Source organism: Rhinoderma darwinii, chromosome 1 (assembly GCF_050947455.1).
Source record: "Rhinoderma darwinii isolate aRhiDar2 chromosome 1, aRhiDar2.hap1, whole genome shotgun sequence".
Taxonomy (NCBI): Eukaryota; Metazoa; Chordata; class Amphibia; order Anura; family Rhinodermatidae; genus Rhinoderma; species Rhinoderma darwinii.
This window is the reverse complement of record NC_134687.1, coordinates 230,605,306-230,623,736: the sequence shown is the minus strand read 5'-3', so window position 1 is coordinate 230,623,736 and position 18,431 is coordinate 230,605,306. Positions and strand designations below refer to the sequence as shown.

Here is an 18,431-nt window from a genome sequence, read left to right as displayed (position 1 = left end):
GGCTATGAGGTATGGCATTATATCCGCTAACCTATTTGCTATGATTTTAGAGAGAAGTTTCGCATCGACATTTATTAGGGATATGGGTCGGTAAGACCCCGGTAACAGGGGATCCTTTCCAGGTTTCAACAGAAGTTTGATATAGGACGTGTTTGCAGATGGTGGCAAACCCTCACTACCAAAAGCACTATTAAAGAGCGAAACCAGGGTTTCGGTCACCTGTTCTCTCATGGCTTTGTAAAATTCTCCTGAGAAGCCATCTGGTCCTGGGGCTTTGGAGTTTTTCAGGTTTCTGATAGCCCTATCTACCTCCTCCCTGGTAATCTGCGCATTCAGTAGTTGCAGTTGATCTTCCGAGATGGCAGGAAGGGTGGTGTTGTCCAGGAGTGTGGCCTCTATCGGTGAGGCAGATTCGTCGGAGTACAGCTCCTCGTAGAATCTGGCCAGTATGGAATTTATATGTGAAGGATCACTAGTGATTTGCCCCGTAGAGTCCCTCAGTTTGGTTATGTGTTGTGCAGGGCGCTGTCCCCTGGCTACATTTGCTAGCAATCTTCCCGCCTTATTTCCAAATATGTGTATTGTTGCCTCAAACTCGTGATTGCGGGTCATTTCTTTCTGAGAGGTCCACTCATCAAAGTTTTGTTTGGCCTGTATCCAGGCTTGTCTAGTGCCCTCCGTTGGTTGGGAGAGGTATGTTGTGTATGCTGACCTCAGGGCAAGTATCCTACCCCTCAATACGGCCTTGGCTGTGTCCCAGAAGAGGGAGGGATTATCTTTATGCCCGTTGTTCTCAGATGCATATTCCAACCACCACCCCTGCAACAACCTTTTGAATGTATCATCTAAATGAGCCGGGAAGCGCCAAATAAAATCTGACCCTCTCGGGTAAATCTCTTGAAGGGATAACATTATAGGTGCATGATCCGAGATCACCAGGTCCCCAACAGTAGAAGCTCCTAATCGTTGCCTCAAGGGTGCAGATACGAAAATGTAATCTATCCTTGACCATGACTGTTGAGAGTGTGAATAGTGCGTGAATTCCCTTGCGTCAGGGTTGCCCTCCCGCCATGCGTCTATTATGTATGTGCTCTCTAGTAGAGGTCCCAAGACCCTATCGTGTTTTCTGGGGGCCCCTGTAGAGATGGATCCCAGCTCTTGGATTCTGTGCGAACTCCTATCCTCTCTGTGGTCTAGGACAGAATTGAAATCACCCCCTACCAATTTATGAGGGATATCATCTGTTAGTAAAGCACTTTCCAAACCATTATAAAATGTAACATTATCGTCATTGGGTCCGTAAATGTTGTAGATGCTTAGGACCCCACACGAAGTGTCAAGAACAACATGGAGCAAACGGCCTGCCGAGTCGGAATCTGTGTGCAGTACCTCGTGTACCATATTTCTATTGATCAAAATGAGTACACCTGCTTTACGACCACAAGCTGAAGAGCCGTAAACTGCACCCACCCACATTTTTTTCATGCGGTGGAAGTCGCTCTCCTCCAAGTGAGTCTCCTGTAGGAAAGCGATGTCAGTGTGTAGTTTTTTTAGGTGACGAAGAACCATCATCCGTTTATTTGGGGAACGGAGCCCCTTAACATTCCATGAGGTCACTTGCATATTCTAAATTTCTCTATAAGGATCAAACTTGAGTTGCTTTGAATATCTATTTCCGGGCATGTGCGCCCCGGTCCTATGGTGGCTGCTTGGAGATCTCCGCTCCATGCTGCTCCCAAACTTATAACATTTTCATGTACAAACAGCAAGAAAACAGTAATATAACCAGTAGCAACATAATACCCAACCAGCGATATCCACAATCTCTCTTGTGTGTCTCGCATCATATTGGTATACCTGACTTCACTTTTTTCTGGGTGAAGACCGTCCCCCTCCCCCCCTCCTTATTTTTGTGATTGTAATGGCCCTCGGATATTTCTGGGCCTTTCCCTTTGCCAGGGTGTCATAAATGTGCAGTATCCTGCCTTTTAGATATAATTATACAGTGCCTCTAATATGCCTGGCCTTCGCGCCCCACAGTAAAACCACATTTGTGTGTGACATGGGATATGCATATGCACGCCATATTGAAAGTTATACTCATCAGTCCGATAACGCCTCCATCATCCTATCCATGCGGGATCTTTGCAAGGTTTTGGAGGACTCTGTGCGTTGGTGCTTGGGTGATGGTACCCGGACAATTGAAGACCAAGAACAGTCCCGTGCTAATGCTGGGTCCGGCGGGGTCTTTTTCCTTGTCGTTGAGCTCTGCCGGGTGTTCGTTGTTGCTGCGTCAGGGTTCTCATGTCTCACCATCTTGTCCACGAAGAGTGTCGCCTCCTCAGGGGTGTGAAATACCTTGATGGAACCATCTGGTCTTGTAATCCCCCATGTGGCCGGGTATTGCAGCTGGAATTTGATTTTGCTCTTGTATAATGTAGTGCATACTCCCCCAAATGATCTTCGTCTCCGCGTGACATCTGCGGAGTAATCGGCAAATAAAATTATTTTGGCTCCCCGTAGCTGTAATGGAGTATTTCGATTCCTGAAGGTGCGCAAGAGTTCCTCTTTGTCATTGTAGTCCAGGTATCACATGATCACTTGACGTGGTCTGGTGTGCGGTACTCCTGTGGTGGCCTTTACTGTGCCCGGTGGGCCGACACGATGCGCCCTCTCCACTCTGCAAGACCTGTTCAGGACCAGAGCTTCTGGGAGCTCCGTTTCACATATCCCCTGTAGGTGTTGGGGTTTAATGTGTTCAGGTAGGCCGACAATCCTGAAGTTGTTCCTCCTGGAACGATTCTCCAAGTCCTCCAGACGATCTCTGAGCTTGGAGTTGTCTTGCAATAAGCCTTGAATGTAGGTATGTGCCCCAGCTGATTCATCTTCCATAAGGCCAACACGTTGCTCCAATTCGTCTAGCCGTGTACCATGGGACGTAACCTCATTTTGTAGCTTCTGTAACGTCGTTGTTACCGTGGCCACCAGCGAATCTTTAATGTCGGGGGCTAGGTGTGTAGCAACTTCTATCGCCAGTCTCCTATAATCCAGTGGCAATTCTGCCACCTCCGGCTGTGATAATCTCTCTACAGAAGGCGCTGGGCTTTGTGACCTGCTGCCAGGCGGGGATGCATGCTGCAGCGTCGCCATCTTGGATACCTCCTCTCCCTGCATCGTGCGTCCGGACGGATGGGTGATCTCGCGGCTGCCGCTCCTGAGGAGATACCGCTCCATGCATTGTCTGTGCCCACTCACCGTGCCTCCAGCTAACTGCCGAGGTAGGTTTAGTTTGCGGGTGTGTGTGGCGGCGGAGGTTCGGGGTATCGGGTCTCAGGAGCTCACCTCACGCCGTCCTCACATCCCAGCGCCGGAACCGGAAGTCTATCAGATGATTTTAATACAATTTCATTATTTTTGCAGAGTGCATCTAGGGCGGCCTGTTCCATTTGGCTAAGGTTACCTCTAACGCCAGCTTTTTGTGTCTTGAGTTTACTGAGCTCCGCACTTACCAGCTTGACAAAAATGTTGATATGTGCGAACTGAGTGAAAGGGGGGTCATGCGTGATCTAGGTCGCAAAGTTGAGAATGGGCCTGTGGCTGTGCTCACTCTGCATTCATTTTCATTCGCTAAGTCCTCCAAAGCGTGCAAGGTTCTGAGTTCAGTAGGGTCGAACTGATAAGTATTGGTGTTGGTTTTAAAATATTTATGTAAGGCGAGTTTTCTTGATCTTCAGATCTCTCTGGATTCTGGTGGAGATATCCACACCAACATTTACCGTAAGGCAACCGCCACAAACAGCTTCCTCCACTGGGGTAGCTTTCACCCACCAGCACTCAAAAAAGGTATAACGATAGGACAATACCTGAGAGCTAGGAGGAACTGTTCTGACGAACAAACTTTTCAACAAGAATGCTATACTCTCTTCCAAAAATTCTCAGCACGCGGCTATCCTAAAAAGACCTTACATAGGGCATATGCACGAGCAAGAGCTGCTTCTAGAGATGAACTTCTATACGGTAAAACACATTCAGATACCAAAAAAGACAAACATTCCTCCACTATCAGATGTATTGGCAATTTCGATACCTGTTCCTCTTCAATATCAAATATACTGCAGAAACATTGGCCCATTTTACGGGCTGATCCTGACCTGGCTGAAGTTATCTCCGACCACCCAAGTATCACTTATCGACGCGGCAAGAACCTTCGGGAATACCTAACACACAGTCACTACACCAAAACCTCTAATCCTCGCAATACTTGGCTCCCACCGCCCACTATAGGCTCCTTTCCATGCGGCAGGTGTACATTCTGTCCATATATGCCAAAAACCAAAATCTTTAATAACCCTGTAGATGGAAAACAGTACACCATCAGACAATTTATGAATTGCCAGAGTAGCGGTGTCATATACGCCGCCAAATGCCCATGCCCAAAATTATATATTGGTAAGACAATTCAACAGCTTAGGAGAAGAATCTCCAAGCATGTTAGCACTATCAATACACAAGAAGACACTCCTCTCTCCAGACACGTTAGATCTCGTCACCAGGGAAATGCCAATGCCCTACAATTCTGGGGCATAACCCAAGTCAAATTGGCCCCTAGGGCTGGTAATTTAGGTAAAAAATTGTTACAAGAAGAAGCACGCTGGATACATAGGTTAGGCTCTCTTAGTCCCAATGGTCTAAATGAGGGCTTTACCTTCACTGCCTTTTTATAAAATCCTTCATGAATTTCCATTCCAATCATTCAAATAATATGGATCTTATAAAGTTCCTAATATTGATAACTAAGTGTATGCCATACACCATTATGTGATACAATCCTCTATATACAATAAACTTTACCTGTATATACAGTTAACCCGTCACAGTAGTCCTACTGTTAGGAGCTATACATTGTCCTTCAGTACAACATAAACTATGACACTCTCGCTTCCTCTTATATATGCCATCTCGTCTGGAATATAACCTATTATTCAAATCTGGCCTCATCTTCTCCTAAAATACATTAAACATCTGGATTATCTCCAAATGTAATTTTTTTACCCACATTGAGGCAAATCCAGACGTCATGCCACTGAGTAACGCGTCTACATATGTAGCGCCTTGCTCGGTATTTGTTGACACCTCGCAATGACAGCCGTCCCACCCCTAAAGGAAAAAAACACTATTACCCGTTCTTACCACAGTGCGCACGTGCCGGGTTCGGCTTGCGACTGGGTGAACGGCTGCCTCACTACATAGGCTAGCCAACATGCCAATCACACAGTATGAGGGCTCGTCCCTCACTGTGAATTCTATTGGCTGTCACTAGGGATGAAGCACCCCACGAGGGGTGTTTCCCCTACTATAACAGGAAGCAATTTTCGCACGCGCCGGTGATAGCCCCGAATTTATCCCCTGAAGACGCTGCTCTAGCAGTGAAACATGTCGGGGGGGCTAGTGCTCTTTTAAAATTTAACACAGTCGCTGTTTAGCTCCTGCACTTTACTTTACGTAAGATAAAGGCTCTCCAGGCAGTCTGCAGCTGCCGCACATGCTAGCCATATTACGTCCATGAGATGTCAATACCTCTCACATCTCCAATGCTATGCTAACCTACTCTGCACATTTTAAACTTAACTCAATGTTGTACGTGTACTCTTTTTTCATGGCACTCTATTTCTAAAGCTAAATATTAAAAGTTATGTTTTACTACATGCCATAATTCAAGTAGTAGCTGGGAAACTGGGATATTTGTGCTAATGCACACCAATTAGTTTCTTTGATTGCTCCCAGAGCACCCTGGGCTATAAGAAGGTCCCAGCCCCTTCCTCCCATGCCTGAGCATTGTTTGTCGTAAGCTAGTTTGTCTATGCAAATGGTCTCCTAGTGTCTTCCAGTTCCCAGTGTTTTCTGTACCTGTATCCTGTATCCTGTATCCCGTGCTATCCTGGTCAAGTGCCGTGCTGAGCTGTAGTCGTGCTGTGCTGCATACCACGCCTGTCCTGCTACACCACGCCTGACGTCTGCTTGTTGACTAGTCCCAGCCGAGCCTGCCTTGCTACTGTCCGAGCTACCACAGGTACCCTATACGTACTATAGACTGTTTCCTGTGCTCTGTTGGCCAGCTGCCATACCGCCAAGTCGGTACGGTCCAGTGGGTCCACGAACCCAACGTGAAAGTATGGCAGACAAGTCCATATATATACATAAAAATATATCAATTCCTTTGTTACAATCTGTTTGTATTGAGGGATATGTAGTAACGAAAGTAAATATATTAACTTTAGTGTGTTATATGTAGAACCGGGATCAAGCCTAAGACTGGATATAAACAAATTGACAGCTGCATAGCAGAAGACACTGCTCAAAAATCTATTAAAAACAAACATATTGCATATAGACTTTACATTTAAAATTACAATTAAAAAATTTGAAATACTGGTTGGAAAATAATCTAGATGTAGCATCAATTCATAACAGGGGATGCACTGAATACCACCATTGTTCTAAATTCAATAGTTGTCATATTGGAACACTGTTTCCTTTTAAAGATACTCTAGCGCTGGATCAAAGGTTTTTTCCTTTCTTTTCCTCCACCGCTAACCTACTTATAAACGGTCACCTCTCCCAAAATATAGATCTATTCAGAGGCACGAAATAGGCCTGCCCCCTCTCACCCATCCTGTTTAATGTGTCGTTGGACCCTCTATTGCACCATATCACATCCTCATCCATGTTTAGGGGTATACGATTGGGGAACCAGGAGCTGACATTAACTACATACACAGATGATCTCCTCCTCCTAATCAAGGACCACAAAAATAATTTGGCTCACGCCCTAGGCGAGCTACAGACAATGGGGAAACTCTCTGGCTATACCTAACACGTGGATAAAGCGAAGCCCTAATGCTAAAAGGCCCCTCTCTAAACCTATATGGACATCTAGATTCCCCCTGAAATGGTGTCTGCCTTCCATAAAGTATCTAGGGATAGAGCTCACCAGAAAACCTTCAAATCTATACAAGCATAATATTTCTGGATACATATCTGCGTTAGAACGAACACAAAAATCCTGGCAATACTTCTCTCTCTCCTTCATAGGTTGTGTAAATATACTAAAAATGGTGAATTGCTGCAGGATCTCAAAGGGACCGAGGAACCTGGGAGCAAATTTGTACGATGGCACCCTCAGTCGAATACTCCTGGAGGACAGTCAGACCTTCGTGCCAGGAAGAAACTGAGGGGGTTCTCTTCTCCTTGTGTCCGCCTTCCGCTTCATGCGGTCGACCACCAGCAAGGATGGAGGATCATGTCTGCTGCCAGATCTGCAGAAAGTCCCCAAAGGTCGTGTCAGCAGCTGGCACCTCGGACGTAACAGGAGAGGAATATGGATCAATAAGGAACGGTGTCTTCTGTGTGGACTCGCTGGTATGATTGTTGTAAGAAAACTCAGCCCACGGAAGCAACTGCACCCAGTCATCGTGCTGCTTGGAGTGGCGTAGGTAGTTCTCCAAGATCTGATTGACCCTCTTGACCTGACCATTGGACTGAGGATGGTAGGCCGAGGAAAAGTCCAACTTTATACCTAGGAGTTCGCAGAGGGCTCTCCAGAACTTTGAGGTGAACTGAACCCCCCGATCAGACACAAAATGCTGCGGCAAGCCGTGCAGGCGGAATATGTGTTGGATAAACAGCTTGGCCAGCTGAGGAGCAGAAAGAAGACCGGTCAGAGGAACGAAGTGGGCCATCTTTGAAAATCGATCCACCACCCAGAAAGTACTGCATCCAGCAGAGAGAGGTAATAAAGTCCATAGCTATATGCTGCCAGGGGGCATTGGGCACGGGGCAATGGCTGGAGCAGACCAGCAGGTCTGGAGTGAGCGTCCTTGTTGGCTGCACATACTGAACAGGAAGAAACAAAGTCCATAATGTCCTTGGGCAGCATGGGCCACCAGAAATGACGAGCAATCAGATCCCGAGTCTTATGGGTCCCCGCGTGACCTGCCAGTCTAGAGTGTCCCCAGCGGAGGATTCTTCCACGTTCAGCCAGGCGCAAAAAAGTCTTCCATGGGGGAATGTCCCCAACTTGCAGGGGGTTGACAGAGACAATGCAAGATGGGTCAATGATGTTCTGTGGAATCTCCATGATGTATTCTGTCTTCTGTCGGCCGGTCGAAAATGGAGCTCAAACTGGAACCTGGTAAAGAACAGTGACCACCTGGCCTGACGAGGGTTCAGCCGTTGGGCCGTCTGAAGATAGGTAAGGTTCTTATGGTTTGTAAAAATCAGGATGGGATCAGCTGCACCCTCTAGTTGATGTCTCCATTCCTCCAGAGCCAATTTGATGGCCAGTAACTCCCGATCACCAATCGAGTAGTTGCATTCTGCGGAAGAGAACAGCTTAGAAAAAGATCCACATACCATTGACTTGCCCTTGGAGCCTCTATGGAACAGGAGTGCACCAGCACCGACAGAGGATGCGTCCACCTCCAACGAGAACTGTAGAGAAACATCTGGATGATGGAAGATAGAGGCTGACGTGAAGGCACTCTTCAGGCTATTGAATGCGGACTCTGCCTCAGGAGTCCACGCCTTGGCGTTTATGCCCTTCTTAGTGAGGTTAGAGATAGGAGATGTCAGTGAGGAGAAGTTTAGAATAAACTGTCTGTAAAAATTGGCGAATCCCAGAAAGCGCTGTATGGCCCTCAAGCCTTGAGGGCGTGGCCATTCCAGGACAGACTTTACCTTTTCAGAATCCATCTCGAGACCTTGATTCGAGACGATATAGCCCAGGAATGGTAGAGCTTCTTTTTCAAACACGCACTTCTCCAACTTAGCGTACATACAATTCTCCCTTAACCGCAGCAAAACTTGACGGACATGTCTCTGATGCGTCATAGGATCTGGAGAAAAAAATCAAGATATCATCAAGGTAGACTAGTACACAAACATAGAGGAGGTCACGGAAAATATAATTAACAAACTCCTGGAAGACCGCGGGTGCATTACACAGGCCGAAGGGCATTACTAGATATTGATAGTGTCCATCACGGGTGTTAAATGCAGTCTTTCATTCATCACCCTGGCTAATCCGGACTAGGTTGTAAGCCCCACACAGGTCTAGTTTGGAAAAAATCTTGGCACCATGTAAACGATAACACAGTTCTGAGATCAGTGGCCATGGATATTTATTTTTCACCGTGATCTGGATGAGACCTCGGTAGTCAATACAAGGACTAAGAGAACCATCCTTCTTTTTGACGAAGAAGAACCCGGCTCCTGCCGGGGAGGAAGACTTCCGTATGAAGCTCCTCTCCAAGTTCTCTGTCACATAGGTGGACATGGACAGAGTCTCTGGCAAGGAGAGAGGATATACCCTACCACGGGGAAGGGATGCACCAGGAGTAAGCTCGATAGGGCAGTCATACGCCCAGTGTGGAGGCAATGTCTCCACCTCCCTCTTGTTGAAGACATCCGAAAATGCAGCATAATGACCCGGTAATCCTGCCACTGACCGAGGCAGCTAAGGCTGAGCCAAACGAATCTGCACCAGGCATCGACTTTGACACTCAGGGCCCCGCTGGAGAATCTCCCCAGAATTCCAGTCCAGGACTGGGGCATGTAGTCGAGCCAAGGCAGGCCCAGCAACACAGGGTTAACGGCTTTGGATAGGATATAGAACGACAGGAGTTCGGAGTGAAGAGCTCCCACTTGGAGCCTCAGCGGCTTTGTCACAGCTATAACTGAGTCTGGCAGAGGTAGTCCATTCACTGATGCAACCGTCAACGGCCTCTCCAGGGGGATGGTGGGTAATTGAAGAAGATCCACCAGGTCTCTACGGATGAAATGAGCAGCGGATCCAGAGTCCAGATACGCAGAGACCTGATGCGTTCTCTCGTCGGACACTATGGTCACTGGTATGGACAATTTAGACAGAAGTCCTTTCTTACCCAAGGTTGCCTCTCCTACCAACCCTCCTAGCAATATAGACCCGAAGTGCGTCTGCGTTGTCTATCCTGGGTGGATAACTTATACTGGTCCATCATCACAGACTTTTTAGAAAGATCGACATCTGAGGACAGCAGGGGTTGCTTCAAAGTAGGGACCAGACTAGGAAGGCCTCTCTCCCGACGAACCTCTTGGAGGCGTTCTCGGATCCACATATCAATGCGGGCAGTCCATGCCAGAATGCAGCCGCCAGGGCCTCATTGTTCCATAACAGTTCTCCCGCCAGTGTGCGGAAGTGGATGGCTTACTCACTCATGGAGGTGTCTCCTTGGCGTAGGTTAATTAAGGAAGCCGCTGCAGATGAGACCAGTCCAGGCTTCTCAAACACCATGCGAAAAGTCCGGAGGAAGCCCTGGAAGTCACGGGTCTCTGGTCTTGAAAATCACGAAGCCACGCACCATACACAGATGCCACACTGAGCTTTTGCGCGCGCAAAATGCAGCGTTTTTTGCGCGCGCAAAACGGAAACGCTCGTGTGAATTAGGCCTTATATGCCGAAGTCTGGTTCCGCTCAATGTCAGAGTTTCATGTAGGATGTTTACAAAGATCAACATCAAATATAAGCAAAAGGAAAATCCAATACATACATATGTAAAAGGAAATAAAATTAAATCAATTGAATTAAGTAAATTAAATGAACAGAACTAAAATTAGCCAGTCATCTCCACTTTTCCCAAAAGATGGTCCAATGTCACCATGAGTTTATTTTGCTGACGTGATACGCGAGACATACTAATGACATACGTGCGTAAAAAACGCAGACACGCACCATACACTGATGTCACACGGAACTCCAATGCAGGAAAAATGCTGCGTTTTTTACGCGCGCAAAACGGACACGTTCATGTGAATTAGGCCTTAAGAAACTTTCTGAATGCTGTTTTGAATATGTTCAGGGGTGCAGTTTGTAAAATGGGGTGAGTTATGGGGGATTTCAAATATATAGGCCTCTCAAAGCCACTTCAGAACTGAACTGGTCCCTGAAAAAATAACCTTTTTAAATTTTCTTGAAAATATGAGAAATTGCTGCTAATGTTCTAAGCCTTGTAACGTCCTAGAAAAATAAAAGGACGTTCAAAAAACAATGCCAACATAGTAGACATATGGGAAATGTTAACTAGTAACTATTTTGTGTGGTATTACTATCTGTTTTACAAGCAGACACAGTTAAATTTAGAAAAATGCTAATTTTCACAAATAAATATTGAATTTATTGACCAAATTTTTTCACTAACATAAAGTACAATATGTCACGACAAAACAATCTCAGAATCGCTTGAATAAATAAAATCATTCCCAAGTTATTACCACATAAAGTGACACATGTCAGATTTGAAAAACTCGTTTTTGTCCACGAGGCCAAAACAGACTAGTCCTGAAGGGGTTAAAATGGCAGAATACATAAATCAAAAGATACATTATACAATTATTAATAATATGTATGATCTATATAGCTCACTTATATATCATATACTGTGACCGGGTAATCTGATTTCTCAGTTTGGAATGATACACTATCAATAAGAATTTTATTATGGTAAGAAATATTTTACATTCTTAATCATTTAATAGGGGCAAATAGGGTCAAAAATAGGAATTAATTGTTATTGACCTTTGCACTTAAATGTCAATGAAATCATCTAAAGTATCATCCTGTCATCATGTAATCTAATTAATTATGCTTAGCAATAATAAATATTTATACATTATTAACTAAGGTCCTCATTCTAGATTTGTGGGGGTTCCTTGGGCCTACCAGAGTAAATTATTTTGAGGTTCCTCCCTCTGTTAATAAAAAACATGTGCACGTCCACTTTAAACTGTATCATATACTTTGTTGTTATCATTTTACACGCAAGACCTATCTTTAATAAGAGGTTATTTGTGATTCAACCCATAAAAAATAGACCCTAGTGGCAAGTGATTGGCTCCAAAGCCACCTTCAAATGTGTTCCTTTGGTGCCAATTATTGGGTCAGAGTCCTTACCTTTCCTCTTATATCAACATATCCTGAGATGTATGGTGCGAGATGATCAACTTTGAAAAAAACCCAAACCATGAATTTGCGATACTCTGTCACGAGATGTCCATTCTATATGTGTCTATGTGTGGTCACCCAGTGGCTGTGGGGTGAATTGCAGCCTTAACCAAATTCTAGCAAAGGTAAGGGTGGACACATCTGTACAAAATGTATTTATTAGGAGAATGTTAATTTTGGGGATAAGGATAACTTGTGGGTTTTAAATAATTGTAAATCTATGATATATAGGCACATTGCTGTGCAAAAGTGCAAATGCCCATGTAAACTGTATCCATGTTCTAGATTCTCAATACCAGTATGAATAAGATGGGAGGTATGTAATTCTTTGGTACTTTTTCTTCCTAGTGTGTGAGTGTGTGTGTGTGTGTGTGTGTGTGTGGAGCAGGAGTCAGTCTTTTATGTTATTTTACTATAAAAAAAAACTATAACCAGCTGTGTTTGTGTGCGTGTGTCTGAGTGTGTGTGTGTGTGTGTGTGTGTGTGTGGAGCAGGAGTCAGTCTTTTATGTTATTTTACTATAAAAAAAAACTATAACCAGCTGTGTTTGTGTGCGTGTGTCTGAGTGTGTGTGTGTGTGTGTGTGTGTGTGTGTTGAGCGGGGGTCAATCTTTTATGTTATTTTACTATAAAAAGAACTATAACTAGCTATATGTATTCAGGAACATACAGGGAGCTCATAATATAATTTCTTTAGCAGGAGCGTAGCTAGGGGGGGCAGGCGAGGCATGTGCCTCGGGCGCAGCTTAGAGGGGGCGCCAGCGCCACCTCCTCCTGCACTATAATTGTACCTGTGTCGCAAGGACACAGGTATAATTAGAAGCAATGAATGACCGGGCACGTTCCGTGCCCGGCCATTCAGCGCCTTTCCACGAATGAAGCGACTGGTACCTTTTGTACCAGTGAAGCTTCTGTCGATGAAAGGCGCTGACTGACTGACAGGGAAAGTCATCCTGCCCAGCCAATCAGCGCCTTTCATAGACGATGCGTTTAACCCCCAGGAGACCTGCGCAGAAGAGAGCAGGTCTCCATGGCTGCCGGAAGGCGTGGGAGCGGGAATAAGGTGAGTTTGAATTTTTTGTAATTTTTTTTTAATTGTAATAAAAGTGTGCGGCTGTATCTACAGGGGGGACGACTTTGTCTACGGGGGGACTTTACGGGGGGGGGGGACTTTTTCTTCACGGGTGGGGGGCCTTCATCTATAAGGGGGACTTTATCTACACGCGGGGGGCTTTATCTACGGGGGGGTGTCTATCTACAGGGGGGCTATATACTGGGGTGGGCTATCTATGGAGCACCATATACAGGGGTGGGCTATAGCTACAGGGGGCTATATAGTATATAGCCCCCCCTATAGATATAGCCCCCCTATAGATATAGTCCACCCCTGTAGATATAGCCCACCCCTGTAGATAAAGCCCCCCTGTAGATATAGTCCCCCTGTAGATATTGTCCCCCTGTAGATATAGCCCCCCTGTAGATATAGCCCCCCAGTAGATATAGTCCCCCTGTAGATATAGCCCCCTGTAGATATATCCCCCCTGTAGATATAGCCCCCTGTAGATATAGTCCCCCTGTAGATATAGCCCCCCTGTAGATATAGCCCCCCTGTAGATATAGTCCCCCTGTAGATATAGTCCCCCTGTAGATATAGCCCCCCTGTAGATATAGCCCACCTGTAGATATAGTCCCCCTGTAGATATAGCCCACCCCTGTATATAGTATCCCACAAATATCTCCCCCTATAGTGCTCCACAGAAAGCCCACCCCTGTATATAGCCCCCTTGTACATATAGTCAACCCCTGTATATAGTGCTCCACAGATAGCCCACCCCTGTATATAGTATATACAGGGGTTGGCTATCTGTGGAGCACTATATACAGGGGTGGACTATCTAGTGGAGCACTATATACAGGGGTGGACTATCTGTACAGGGGGGCTATATACAGGGGTGGGCTATATGTGGAGTACTATATACAGTGGTGGGCTATCTCTACAGGGGGCTATATACAAGGTTGGGCTATACGCGGAGCACTATATACAGGGCTGGGCTATATATACAGGGGGCTATATACAGGGGTGGGCTATCTGTAGAGCACTATAGGGGGAGTTATTTGTGGGACACTATATACAGGGGTGGGCTATATGGGGGCACTATCTACAGGGGGCTCTATGGCAGGCACTATCTAAGCACTATCTACAGGGGGCACAGCGTGTGTGTGTGTGTGTGTGTGTGTGTGGGACACGGTGTATGGTGCTATTATAATTAGAGGTGCAGTGTATGGCGCTATTATATTTAGGTTCGTAGTGTGTGGTATAATGATAACTTTATCTTTGTTTATAGGTGTAGAAATGTTGGAAAAGTGAGAAGCTGAAGACATGTGAGCAGCAAACTGCAGAAATGGGCTGTGACCGGGAGAAGTTTTCATAGAGATCTGGACCACATGGAGAAAAATAACTAGAATCTGAGACGTCACCGGTGAGTCACTTAATGTAAATGTTTATTCTGCCTCTAATCAGCACTGTAGTCACTGTATGATCTGCAGCGAGATGGTGATATGATTGATAGGATTTATTTTTGTGAAACAGCAACTCCCAGCATATCCTTACCATTGTTCGGGCCATGCTGAGAGCTGTAGTTTTATGCCGCACACACCTATACAGCAGGGGTTGCACTAAATTGAGCTGTATTTGTGCTGGTGTTGTATTTATGTACTGAGCTTGGTTCTGGTGTTGTGTATAGAACCATATTGCTTGTAAGATGTACAAATGTGTTACATTAAAAGCAATGACACGTCGATTGGTAGAGAAATCACACACGGCGAGGGGGACGGAGATGTCGGGAAAGAGGTTGGGGGGGGCGCCAAACTAAATCTTTTCCCCGGGTGCTGGAGAACCTAGCTACGCCTCTGTCTTTAGTGCCAGTATCACAGAATGCCATTAAACCTAAAGAAAAGTCTTATACAGTAGCCACACCCTCCCAAAAATGGAAATTTTTCAGTAATTGGGAAAATAATTTTTTCTTTATACTGTATTACTTCATCACAAAACTATACTGTATATGACCCCATCACAAAAAAACCATGAATTAGAGATTTTAAAATTAATTTGCCATTTCGTATATTGTTTATAGTAATTATGCCTGCAACTTTAACTATTTAATTGAATTAGAAGCATATGTTATTTATTTCTGTTGTTACGCTGAGATTTATAAATAATTACTAACATTCAGTTATGCTTTAGAGAAAATACTCATACAATCTGTATATATCGTTTGTAGCTTGCGGCCATCTCGGATACATTTTTTTTTTTTTAAGTACTGTACAACTTATCTCAGATGAACCAGAAAGGTAAATTAGACAGTAATCATTTTAAGTTTCGTTAAAACATGTTCCCTTGTCCCATTTAAACACTGCCCTATCAAACATAAATGTGTGGGAGCAATAGCATAAAATAAATGCCTGCCCCCAACAATCATTAGGAATCAGAGTAATTAAAGGGGTTTTCCACCAAAAGACATTTATTACATATTCACAGGATAGGTCATAAATTTCTGATCTGTGGGTGACCCACCGCTGGGACTCCCACTGGTCACTAAAACAAGTGTCCCGAGTCTCTCCTTTCATCTTTAGTGCCCAGCCGCAATGAGGAGGAGTTTGAATAAGGCTTGAATAGGGATTCATGCATGCGTGGTTTTGCTCTATTGTCGCTCTAATGTCTGTTAGGCTGATGGAAACAGCCACATGCAGTGCTCAGCTGTTTGCATCGGTCCTATAGACATTGAATAGAGTGCATAGTAAACAGACTAAAAATAAAAAGCAAAAGACAAAAGGTGGAATTGCGTTTTTCTTATATTCTTCCCTCCCCTGCAGAAAATGAATAAGTATTGCTCAGGCCTTAAGGTGTAAATTAATTTGGTCCTTAATGGGTTAAAGAAGCTTGGTGGACAACGTGTTTCATAGCTCTCTGCCAGCCCTATGTTCTGGTCAAGATTTGTCAACTGCTTTGCCTGCCTCATTCCTAGCATCTTTGGTCAGGCTAAAATAATTTTGTCATCACTACTGTAAGGCTGGGTTCACACGAGCGCGGCATTTTGCGTGCGCAAAAAACACTTAACAGCTGCGTGTGGCAGCAACATATGATGCGCGGCTGCGTGGTTTTCGCGCAGCCGCCATCATTATGACACGCCATTCGGATGTTTGTAAACAGAAAAGCACGTGGTGCTTTTCTGTTTACATTCATCCTTTTGACAGCTGGTGCGCGAAACAGGCAGTTCGCACGGAAGTGCTTCCGTGCGACCTGCGTGGTTTTCACACACCCATTGACTTCAATGGGTGTGTGATTCGCGCAAAACGCCGAAAGAACGGACATGTCGTGACTTTTTTTCAGCGGACTCACGCTGAGTAAAAATCACGCACATGTCCGCACAGCCCCATAGACTAATATAGGTCCGTGCGACGCGCGTGAAAATCCCGCGCGTTGCACGGACGTAATTCCCGTTCGTCTGAATGAAGCCTAAGGCTGTATTCACATATGCAGTTTAGGCGGAAGCTAGGAGTAGAACCAAAAGGACTGAAGAAGAGTATAAGACAAAAACCTACTTCTCTTATCTTTTTGATCCACTCGTGTTTTGTTACAAAAACTGCATGTGTGAAAACAGCTTAAGGCTAAGTTCACACGTAGCGGATTTTCTGCAGGTTTTCTGTCAAGACTTGCGGAAGGAAAATCTGCAGTGGAATACAGTCAATTTCTGTCAATATCTGCTGCAGAAAGTGGAAAAATTTGTTGCCGATTTTCCCCATTTAAAGGGGTTTTCCCATAAACGATAGGTGATATCTGTCTAAATTGGTGGGTGTCCGACCACTGGGTGCCACACAAATCCTGATAACAAGCTTACCTTTCTGTCTGTGTGCACTTCATATAAATGGAGCGATACTGCTCCATTAATTTTCTATGGGGCTGATGGATGCTATCTCTGGCAGCCCCAAAAAAAGTGAATGGAACGGTAGCCAAGCATGCACAAAACCATTTGGATTCGTAAACTCGTTCTCGGAACAGTGGTGGTCCCAGCGGTTGGACCCCCGACGAGGAGATATTTATCACCTATCCTGTGGTGGAGGAGAAGAAATCTGCAAGCAAATCCTATTGTTGCAGATTTTGCTGTGGATTACCTGCAGATCCACAGCAAAATCCACAAGTCAAAATAAGTTTAAAAGAAACAAAAAACACTATACACACTTTTCCTGGTGCTTCTGTTTCAATGCTTCCCTTCTCCCCCACTGGTATCTGTATGCCCAGCCTCCAATGCTGAAGAGTCATGTCGACAGGTGACCGCTGCAGCCAATCACAGGCACGTTATTGCTGAAGGCCCGTGTACAGAGACCAGCAGGGGATCACGGAAGCGCCTGGGGAGGCGAGTATCATGGGTTTTATTTTTAGGGAAACGCGCACCAAAATCTGCACGATTTGGTGTGGATTTGCCATTGTGAATTTCTCTGCAGCTTTTTGTGGATTTGTTGAAGAAATCCGATACGTGTGAACTTTTCCTAACAGTGACAGCTCTTGATGTTTCAAGATTTCGGGGTATGGGAAAAACTGACTAATGTTTACATTTTAATATTGAAAAACCAAGGACTGTTGCAATATTCGTCACTATTTGACTGTAATGTATGATTTTTTATTTTTTTTTGCAACTTTACTGTACAGCACTGTAACAAGGATAGTTATAACCAAGGAAAGACATACCCTATACGCATCCTGCAGCTCCACAGGGACCAAACAGACAAGGAGGCCCACTGTTACATTACCAAAAGTAATATTGTTCTCTAGTATCTATTAGATCAGATGTTAGGCACTCATTCACATCCATGTCTCACAATTCCTCTTGGATTGACACACCAGAGGTATTTTCCGGGGAGCCATGAATAAGGTGTTCTATGGCTTGCAAAGTGGCCCTCTATTGTTTGTGTCTGCCCTGAGGATAACTAAAATGACAACTAAAATTGCTATAATCAATATAAATAATAATACACGTACCTTTTTGCCAACTATATCTTCGGTTGAAAAATGACTCCTTTTCACATTACCGTTAAGATCGGGATCAAGCATATGAAATCTGCTCCAGCATCTCTGGACCTCTGGGATGGACACTGCAAAAAAAAATGAAAAAGAACCCTCATATAGTTTCACCGTAGTCAAATAAGATAACTTTTGTTACATACAGTACAGTACTGGATGTACATCTCTGGAGACTGTAGGCACAATATACCTTGTTCTTTAGGCCCTACAATTAACAAATTCCCATCAAATTGAAAACAGAAATAGAACTGAAAATACATAGTCCCCTGACCCTGGATAGATGCCCTTCCCCATTCTGCTGTCTGTAGACATGAG

General features: G+C 44.8%; 1 protein-coding gene across 1 annotated transcript in view; it reads right to left on the bottom strand.

The window, feature by feature from the left end:
- LOC142740402 (uncharacterized) overlaps positions 1 to 18,431 on the bottom strand; it is a 366,060-nt gene that overhangs the window by 255,575 nt on the left and 92,054 nt on the right. Inside the window, exon 2 of the mRNA XM_075849946.1 lies at positions 18,075 to 18,187. Coding sequence (XP_075706061.1) covers positions 18,075 to 18,187 — 113 coding nt within the window. The remainder of the gene's footprint in view (positions 1 to 18,074; positions 18,188 to 18,431) is intronic.